Source organism: Anguilla rostrata, chromosome 11 (genome assembly GCF_018555375.3).
Source record: "Anguilla rostrata isolate EN2019 chromosome 11, ASM1855537v3, whole genome shotgun sequence".
Taxonomy (NCBI): Eukaryota; Metazoa; Chordata; class Actinopteri; order Anguilliformes; family Anguillidae; genus Anguilla; species Anguilla rostrata.
Window position 1 is genome coordinate 25,754,852 of NC_057943.1, and position 10,744 is coordinate 25,765,595.

The following is a 10,744-nucleotide window of genomic DNA, read 5'->3' on the forward strand; positions in this document are numbered from 1 at the left end:
CTAAAACATCCTACCATTGGAAATCATTTGTAAATTACTGTGTCCTTATGCTGAATGTTTTTACAAAATTTCCTGAATCATTTGATTTTGTTATATTTTCAAATAAACCATAAACTGCTGAAGAAAACTTTGTTTTGCAATTCATATTCATTTTGCCAATAATATTGGATTTCTGCCATTTAGTTTTTTTTTCTGTCCTCATTTAATGTGCTGACATATAACTTTTACCAATTTCTTCTTCTGGGCTTTGTTCCTCAGTGTTATTGAAACATGGCCACAGTGTTCCAAGTTATTTGCAGTTGTGTACCTAAAATGAATAACTATTGAAAACATCAACACAAAACTTGGCTCACATATAAACCATTACACATTAAAACATGTCTCCAAGTTTCATTATGATACACTAAGAAAATAATAATTTATCATAAATTATCATTTGGCTATTTAATCTGCCAACACCCTTTTTCACTGATTGCTGGTAGTAAATACAGTGAATTGGCGAAGACAGGAATGTGACTGAGTCAGTGCGTTCTATACCAAGAACAGTTCATGCACAATTGCCTCAGTGTGTAGTTTTAGGTAATACTCATAAATGATTGAAACCGTTAATCTTTCAATGTAATTGCAGTTGTAAACATATCTGCCAAATGTCTTTGTCGGTGCCTGTTTTCTTCCTTTTTGCCAATTTACTCTTGGACCGTTTAATTGCTGTTTGCAGTTGAATTGTTGTGATTATTTAACCAAATAACTACATTCATTTGGTCTATTAGGTTATTTTCCATAAGACAGGCATCTTATGTTTTTAAATCTGTGAAAATGAATTTAAATCAAACCAAATGGCTTTTTTACCTGTATGACATTAAAAAAAATGAAGTGATAGCCTGAAAGCTCATTTGTTAACCCCTAAAAAACTGAGGAGTCCCATTATTGCACCCCTCTAAATACCACACTTGCTCGCTGCTTCTCTGGAGTTGCAGGGGTTGGGGTGGGGGGTGGGGGGGTTGGAGGTGAGAGGCTGGCTCTTGTGGTGGTCCCCCTGCCTACCCCCCAACCCCTCCCAACACAAGATTGCTGAGTCTATATTCATAACATTGTAACAAGTGGTTTGATTATTATTAGTTAGCTTCCTAGCCAGCTTTCACAACAGGAGGAAAATGGCGGTAATTGTGGACATCTCTATAGGCTATTCAGCTGTAAGTATGTGTGTCCCCTGCCCTATTGTAGACCTGCGGGGTAAATGTGAGGAGGAGGGGGTGGCGGGAGGACAGCAGGGGGGTGGGTTTAGGGTGGGCGGGGGGTGAGAGGGAGTGAGGTTCTGGCTCTTGTGGTGGTCCCCCTCCTTCCCCTCCCAGCAGAAGATTGATGAATCGATTGTGACACTGTTGCCGGTGTGTCTGCGCCGTTGCCGCGGACGCCTCGGTTACGGCAGGGAATCCCAGCTATGGCACCCACGGAGGCCCGCAGCATTGTCGCCGCCCTGCAGGGGGCCTCGGCGTCTGCCGGGCCCCGGGAGCAGCCCCGACTCACATACCCGCTGTCACGACCCTGGAGACAAACTGGGGTTGGCCGGGGGGCGGCAGGGGGCTTTTTTTTGGGGGGTTGGCTAGTGTTGCAAATGATGGCGCTCGCTCAACAGCCACGTCTTACACTGACAGGCCCTCGGCTCTAGGTCAGCCTACCTGAGATGACCGCAAAACGGACTGAGGCTGAAGGTACGTGGACCAACACGCAGGATCAGCAGACTGTTCTCCCCCAAATCTCAGATTACACAGGCAGAGGAAGGGGTGTTTATCTCGTAGGTTAACCAGAATTATGCCTTTAACAATCTCTGCATCTTATAGCTCAGCCACGCGGTCTTCACTCTAGGAAATATAATGAGAGCATGTTGTTTTTCCCATCTTCTGTACTATTCTCCAGTTGCTGTGGTCTTTCTGTTGCCAGTCTGTCTGAAACAGGGACAAAAGCGCCAGCAACTGGGTGTTTTCTTCTCTAGCAAAGCAGGCCAGGGACTGCAGCTCATTTATTTCACAAGGTGGGTGCAGGTGGAACAAAAATATCAGACTACCCACGTTCTGAGGCCATCAGAACCGGAGCCTTAGCTGAGACTCCGACTGGTAGAAATTCTGTCAATTTCAAATTTATTCACAACCTTTCCCAACATTCCCTGTGACAACAGCATGTCGCCAAAAACGCTGTGGTGCAGTCAACAGCTTGGCTGCATTTAAAATATACACATTAAATATTCAGGTTGCCTCCCTCTGTTATGTGTTCTGAGACTCCTCAGCTGAAAGGCAAACTGAATGTTAGGCCACCCAATCAGAGCCCTGCACAAACCAATCAGAGTCTCCCTACAGCCTCACACGGACCAATCGCAAAGCATCCCCACACAATCAGAACTGACACGGGACCCAACAGAGGCCACACATGGTCCGCGTGAACAGTCATACAGAGGAAAAGCATCTTTATTTTCCAGCACAGCTACTGCAGGGGCAAGCTGTGACTCCACCTCCCAAACACTCGTCTGTCCCTTACAGTCGTTCATTTCACTCATTTCCCCCCAGTACCCATATTATTATACACAGTCTAGCCCTCCAATTTTGACCTTACACATTAAACCAGACCAACTCGCATCTAGGCTTTGAGGGCTACATCTAGATCACCAGCTGTTCTGGGGGTGGGAAGCTAACTTTGTTCAACAGTAGTTGGTTAACATATTGGTTCAATAAAGACAGCAATTGGTTGATATCTTGGGCAAATAAATAGTGATTGGCGGGTTTTTAGGGTGGTGTAATTGGCTGAAGGACTGATGCACTTGAATGTGCAGTGATCTGCTCTGCACTCCAGTATATAATGCATGGAACCATCTGTATAGTCTTAGACAGAATCATTACTGTGCCGGTGCCGACTGTAGCAGGCAGCTCCTAATTGGCTGTGGCGTTGCCCGGAGATGGTGGGCTTCAGTCTAGTAAAAATTCTCCCAGTCTCAATGCACAATTTGAATCATCTGGTCGGTTGGGCATCTGCAGTCAGCCTGCACCTCATTTGCATAACTAGTATATCCAGGCTAGTCTCCACACCCCTGAACCCCTATTGGACAATTCAGCAATGAGATGGGCCATTTAGGGCAACTGGGCATTCCAAATTTGAAGGACTGAAAAGTATACAGAATGACAGTGACTGACTGAGATGTTGATTGATAAAAATAACTGGTTGAATCAGATGGTCAGGGCAGCCTACAGACAGAACAGCCGTCCAGGAACAAGTTTCAGCAACCTGCACTAAACCTTCAGCCAAAAGTCTTAAGAATCCTAAAAAAACATGAGAACCTGTTCAAATTTCAGTTTAACAAAACAAAATAAATATAAACCTTCCAGCTCCAATTCATATTTAAAACATACATCAAAAATGTATTCCAAAAAAACAAACACAAGCTTGTTACATGAGCAAATTATAATTATTAACAGAAAATACATTTTTGCAAAACAAACATATTGTATCATATTAGTCATTGCCCTGCCAGGTAAAATTAAATTAAATGAATATAGCATCTCTGTAAGGCCACAAAAATAACTCTGTTTAACATACTATTACAGTCTCAGTGGAAGAGACATCTGCCAGTTTTACACACACAAAGGGTTGATAAATCAGTGTTATGTACAGACAACCACTACAGTACTTCAAACGGACAGGACCATAACCGGGACTAACCATTGGTGGAAAAACCTCAAAACTGTATGAATGTTTTCCCTTCATAAATAATCACACTTATTCTAGTTCACAAGGAAGATAATATTAATTAAAAAACATTCAACGTGGCATATAATTGATTTAAAACAGACTAGGGAGGATATTTATTTTAAGTAGCAGAACTGTAAAAGCAGTAAATAAATTGCAATCATAAATGACAAACTACCGTCTCTGTACAAGAGTATCTGTCACTTCCTCCTCAGCCCCCCAAAATATCTTTTAGTGTGACAAGAATATTATAGAGAAAAACATCATTACTGTATATACACACACTCAAGCTGTCACAGCAATTCCATACACTTGAACGAGTGGTTTAATGGTTTAATGAGAAGGGAGCCGTCTTAACACAGCTACTAATTAGTGTCTGAATGACAACATTTTTTAAAGCCGTGAGACAATTTTTGTGGCAGCAGAAGTTGATAAGCTAAAGCGACCCAATTAAAAAAAATTTTAATTTTTTTTTTTTTACATGCATGCACATACTGCCACTTGTGCCACTTAATTTCACTTTCTTTTGGGTCAACACGTTTTATGTCTACATCTTGTTCCCATAGTTAGGAAACTCTATTCCTAACAATCAGTCATCTAAAAAGTCTTCACAAGCTTGAGTTGAAAACGAACAAAACAGAAATTTCTCCTGAAAATGATTTTTATACCGCACGCCCATTTTTAGTTTTCTCGTGTTCAATTTGAGTCAAAGTGAGCACGTCCACTTTGAAATTACACAGAATAAATTAAATTATTCTTTTCAAAACATAAGCAATTTGGTTCTCCATTATAATAGAATACAGAAACAAATACAACAACACACTTTTCAATAAAAATTCAGAAAGAATAAATAAATCACAGTCCTTTCTGCATACACAAGAAAAACAAATAGAAGTTTTAAACATAATATAAATTTAAATCATTTAGGAAGTTGATGCAGTGGCTCACAGTTTTTGTCCAGTCCCCCTGGCCTACCTTCAACCTGCCAGGGCAGAAAGAACTGCTGTCTAAAGTGGGGGTGTCCAGTCTTACCCAAAAAGGCTGGTGTGGGTGCAAGCAATTCAAAACCCGATTCAACTAATTAACTAATTATGGTCTTCAATCAAGACCTTGATAAGCTTAAAACAAAACCTGCACACACACCAGCTATTTTTGGATAAGATTGAATAAGTCCAAGAGGTGTGATGTAAGCGCACGTTCCCCCAGGAACAGGTTTCTTTCAAAGAGCCAGCAAGACTGGCAATAGATAAAGACCAGAGGAGACGGTAAAATATACTGTACCAGAGATGGGAGGAGAGTTTATACATATGATGCCATTGCAGACTTTTTCAAGCTTGCACTTTTGCTGTCTAAACTATGGACTTATCTGAATTTCCAATTCACACTTTATTTATATTCATCTGTTAGCTAAATGCCCTGATCTGAGCTGAGTGCCTAAATGCCACCACCATTAACCACCATTAAAGCATGGTGTCTGTCGATGGCTGCTAGTTCTTTAAAACCCACACTGACAGTTTTGACACAACAGATGCCCTATCTGGTCTTGCACGTTGATTTCACAGGGTAATTAAAATGCATTTAACTAGATGGGCAGATTCACTTACACTCACACAAATATTCTGATGGCAAAGTAATCAATTACTTCTGATTACTTAAGCAAAAGCAAATAAATACTGAAGCTGAGGCAGGTAATTGCCCTCTTCATTGAAGGGATTCAGTGCTTCACACTCATTTGTACATCCTGTGAATAGTTTGAGCCAGTAAAGTGGAATCCAAATGGCTAAGCATGCATTCCTTTGTCACATTTGCCGGGATAAACATCACTAATTATAATCAATGCCACTGACGAAAGCGGAGCGCAAAATTCTTTGCACCGAATCGAAATTAGCAGGCGGGCCCAGCCCTGGGGCTCGTGACCGACAGACCGTAAACCAAGCAGGATTCGCGTTGAAATAAACACACAGCAGTATTCACAGGCCAGTATGGGAGTTTGTGCACAAGGTTATGACGGCCACAAACAGATTCACGCTCAAAACCCACTCTGACATCTTCTGGGTTATTAAAAACAATGTAACCCGTGCCCCTCAATCCATCCCACCCTCCTAGTACACTGTTGTGAAAAGACCCCAAAAAGCAAAAAACTGATTTTTTACATCCACACTCTAATGAACTTCAGCTCTAGCCCCACCCACTGCCCCCCGTCGAACCGGTAGCCCCGCCTCACTTCTTGTTCTTCAGCTGATTGGCCAGCCAGTCCAGGCCCTCGTAGAGGCCGTCCCCGCTGGTGGCGCAGGTGGCCTGGATGTACCAGTTGCGGTGGCGCAGGGAGTGCAGGCCCAGCTTGTCCGTGATCTCCGCCGCGTTCATGGCGTTGGGCAGGTCCTGCGGAGCGAGGGGCCAGAGAGAGGAGTTTACAGAAGGAGAGAGAGGAGGTGACAGAGAGTTAAGGGGGAGGCCAGAAGCAACAGGAAGTTAGGAGGGGGAGAGAGGAGGTGAATGGGTGAGAGATAACAGAGAGGAGATGAAAGAGGAGGTGGGTGATGGTGCTCAAGTGAAGTCGAGGAGGTGACAGTGTTAAGGTGAAGTAGAGGGGATGATATAAAGGCGAGGTAGAGGAGGTGAGAGTGTTAAGGTGAAGTAGGAGAGGTGAGATGTTCAGGTAAGAGGGAAATGAGGGACAGATTAGGTGAATGGGTGAAAAGGAGGTAGAGGAGGTGATAGCTTTAGGGAGACAGAGAGGAGGAGACACAGGAGGTGAAAGGGGAAAGGTCACATGCCTGCTTGTTGGCGAAGACCAGGAGCACGGCGTCCCGCAGCTCGTCCTCCGCCAGCATCCTCATGAGCTCCTCCCGCGCCTCGTTCACCCGCTCCCGGTCGTTACTGTCCACCACGAAGATCAGGCCTATCAGGGGAGCCAGCCAGCGAGGGCGGAGGCGTCAGACACAGCAAGAGCTGACCTCCTGCTTGTTGCTTAGATACGAGTGTGCTGTATGTGAATGAGGGGGCTTGTGCACACAACTGGTCTTCAGAACAAAGTGAAATCTGAATTTTCTGCAAAAGCCCCCTAAAGTCAACTCCATTTTTGAGTCTTTGAAAGCTCATGTTGGCTTACTTGCAACCACAAAAGCCTGTGCTGGAATACTATCACCTGTACCGGTACTAGCATGTACATCTGCAGTACACCTTGCGGCCAACTCACCCTGCGTATTTTGGAAGTAGTGTCTCCACAGGGGCCGGATCTTGTCCTGGCCGCCCACATCCCACACCGTGAAGCTGATGTTCTTGTACTCCACCGTCTCCACGTTGAAGCCTGAGCGAGAAAGAGAACGAGCAACGGAACTCAATGAGCCAGGGAAGAGGAGCGCCACTCTTCTTCTGCTGATACTGGTCAGCACTGTGCTTTACGAGGTCATAACATGCAAACTGAACTGAATGTCTTTAGCCAGTGGAAAGGTTCAGGTTATCATTGGGTTGGCAGTGTAGTTAAATGGTCACGGAGCAGGGCGTACAACTTATAGGTCATGGGCTGGGAGTCTGTCATTGTACAACCGAGCAAAATTCTCAAATTAACTTGCATTGCTTTAGTGAAATATCTAGCTGTCTAAAAGACCATATGTATCTGTGGAAGCCCATCGAAATAGGAGCATCTGCTAAATACCAAAATATAAATCAATTTATGCACCTGTACAGTGTGACACTAAAATCATAAAAAACCAGAAGAAAATCTTTTCATCTTTTACAAAACTCCATGTTGTGGCAGGCCAGTGGTTCACTAATAAACAGAGCAGATCTCAGTACCGATGGTGGGGATGGTGGTGACGATCTCTCCCAGCTTCAGCTTGTACAGGATGGTGGTTTTACCCGCCGCGTCCAGCCCCACCATCAAGATCCTCATCTCCTTCTTCCCTATTAGTGTCTTCAGCAAGTTTCCAAAGATGTTTCCCATAGTTACAACGGCCTCCTCTGGCAACAATCCCCAACAGCACTCAATTATGGGCTGGCGACAGCAGCTCCCAGCAAAGACTTGTTCTTTCTCCTGAGCAGGGCCTTGCTTGTCCAATGAGCCTGCAGACGGGGAAATAAGTAAATGTTAAAATAATATTTGGGTGCAGCATGATTATGACTGCCTGCAGGGATTATTTTTTTAATAAACACTTTTCATATTCTCATTTTCTTTTCTTTGTAACCCAAATGCACATGTGCAGTAGTGGGCCATACCACTACTACAAGGTCCTACATCAGTTTGAAAACACGAAGGCACAAACAAACCAGTGCAAAACCACTGAAACCAGGTCAGCCAACCTTAACTTATTTGACACTGTAGTCCAATAATTAAGAAGGGAACCGCACTTAGTGCATTAGCTGGATATGTCACTTAAGCTTAACCAGTCTGGCTGTGACTCAGACAGAGGTCTCCGCCTTATTCTGGAGGCTAAGGACAAGTCCTCTGTTTAAACAAATATAAGGAGCATGGCCGAGAGGACGACTGAATGAACCAAGAAATGCGTTAACGCCTAACGAGGCTGCATTTTTCATCCTTTTCTGAAGGATGCACAGAGCAAGCAATCCCATGATGCATTTCTGACTATTCAGAACAGCTGCCATCTCCAGGGATTCTCTCTCTGTCAGGTTCTTATTACCTGCTTGCTTATTTACTACCCCCACAGACTGTGAAAGAGGCACACACTCACTCAGACACACACACACACACATATCAAATGTACAGACACACCCACACACATGCATACACCAACAAACAAGCTTATATGCATGCATAGACACACACAGACAACCACACATACACACACACGCATGTAGAGATGCACACAGACAGACACCCATGCACACACAGAGGCCTACACACACATGTGCAAGCACACACGCCAACCTATCACCTGTATGTTTTATTCCGGTTTTACACAGCTCATTGTGAAAAGGTTCAAGCCTAAATGTGTCAAAAACGCCAGTACCATGTAACTACAATTAGTATCCAGAAACATCTTAGTCTAAGACAAACTAGAATGTGCATACTGCAAGCAGTATATTTTACAGTGTGCTAAATTGAGAGGCATTTTATTTTAACTGTATAAGTCTTCGGTAAATATGCTAATTTATCTGCATGTGCAGATGAACGCTCATATGAACTTATTTTCTGTCTGGATATTGCGTTCAATAAACCCAGCAGCAATATATAAGAGCACAAATATACACATTTGACAACCAATGCAGTAATATTGGCTCTAACGCAATAAAATAAATAGTATCTTCTCTATTAGAATTTATCTAAACCTGGTAAAATGTATGTTTAGCCTACATCAAAAATAACGTGCGCCTGTGTATGGATGGTGCTTGTCCAGCAAGCCCTATCTTCATGTATCCATGCAGCAAGCTATAGTTAATTAAAAACGTTTAGTGGAAGCAAGCTAGCTATACAGATATTTTTCATCACCCATTTACATTCACGAATAACTGCACGGGTACCAGGGTTACTAATCTGTTTCTTTATAAACAGAAAACATCCACAAATATTACACACCTTGATCACCGAGAAATCGGTCATTTTATTCGCTCAAGTCACGACTCCGCAAGCAAGCAGTGTTAGCCATCTAGCAATCTTAAATCTATTTCCCTTGCTTAATAATCGTTATTGCCATGACATGGTACGACTACGAAAACATAACGGTCTCCTAAATTATCTGTATGATGCTAATATCATGTATACATTCTGCTGCTTATTATGTCATATTATTTCCCCACTGGTCCACACCCGCATCTTCACTCACCTCCAACGGGGACACCAGCCAAATTCAGATAAGCGACCGAACACGTATCGCGATATTTGCAGTGAGTTTTCACGTTGGGAATATAATGCTTTTAAGTCTCGCGAGAATAACACCTTAAAACGTTCTTTTCAACACATATACTGGCATGATAACTAGGTAACGTTATATCTCCTCAACTACACCGTGTGGTTTACCACATCATGTCATTCACTGCTTCATCTCTGAAATTCGGCGTCCATAAGCGTGTTATTAGCTGGCCACAAACTAAATGCACTTGGTGATAATGCTGAGATACAACGCAACCCAGTCACATATGCTACAGCTTGGATCGACATTTAACATACTCAGAGACCTTAGCTGAGGTTATCTGTTCACCTGCATTTGAATTTGACCTAGAAAATATCACAGTAATATCGGACATAGAATCGGGACACATTAAACCTTAAAAAGAAAATGGCCTCCGGTAAGTAAACATAGTCATTAATGATTCAATTAATGAATCAACTATGAATGAGTTCCATGTAAGGCGTTGCCAAATTAGATAATTTGGCAGCGAGCTTCGAATGTCATTTGAGATCTTGGGCTTAGGGAAGGCATACAAGGGAATAGATCTTACAAGCTAGCTAATTAGTAAATTGGGCTTTCACCTGGTGTCCCACAGACAGCTTGGGGGCCCACAGCAGTCTATCCCAAGGCAGGGGTGTTGCTAGTTGGGTAAAATGTGATGACGATTTTAGGGGACCACAGCTTGGGGAGGCCCACCGCTAAGAAAATAATTTTTATTAAAATAGGGGGGCCCAGAGCAACATTCTTTCAGAGGGCCCAGAATTCCTAGCTATGACCCTGTCCCAAGGAGAACATATTTGTCATGACTTGGAAAAACATAAACATAAAATATTGCAACTTAATCAAGGTATGATCTTCTGGAATTGAAATACTGAAATACAGTATTAGAGCGATACCAAGAAAAGCCTATCCATCTGGAAACAACCAATGGCCAAATTTTAAAGTCTGTTTCTTAATTTTGGCTGTTGAAGGGGTATTTGGAATAATCTACAATATAATTCACTTAATTTTAGCTCCTCAAAGTTCAAAATAACTTTGGCGAATGATAAATCTTTTTTTTGTTGTTATATTACTGATTATCGATTATATTACAGGTTTCACTCATCATACAGTCTGAATTAATTTCTCAAAATTTCCTCTACATTATATTTTCCCACCTT

The 10,744-nt window shown here is 42.7% G+C and overlaps 1 protein-coding gene across 2 annotated transcripts; it reads right to left on the reverse strand.

The window, feature by feature from the left end:
• Window positions 1-2,434: 2,434 nt before the first annotated feature.
• Window positions 2,435-9,659, reverse strand: LOC135234408 (ADP-ribosylation factor 3-like). 2 transcript variants are annotated; one of them, XM_064299010.1, is made up of 5 exons: window positions 9,519-9,659; window positions 7,534-7,800; window positions 6,935-7,045; window positions 6,513-6,637; window positions 2,435-6,117 (listed from the first exon to the last, which is right to left on the reverse strand). In XM_064299010.1, the coding sequence occupies exons 2-5, from the start codon at window positions 7,679-7,681 to the stop codon at window positions 5,956-5,958; spliced, it is 546 nt and encodes a 181-aa protein (XP_064155080.1). In that variant the 5' UTR covers window positions 7,682-7,800; window positions 9,519-9,659; the 3' UTR covers window positions 2,435-5,955. The 2 variants fall into 2 exon arrangements, with proteins under 2 accessions (XP_064155080.1, XP_064155081.1); XM_064299011.1 differs by lacking the exon at window positions 9,519-9,659 and adding an exon at window positions 9,272-9,459.
• Window positions 9,660-10,744: the final 1,085 nt, after the last annotated feature.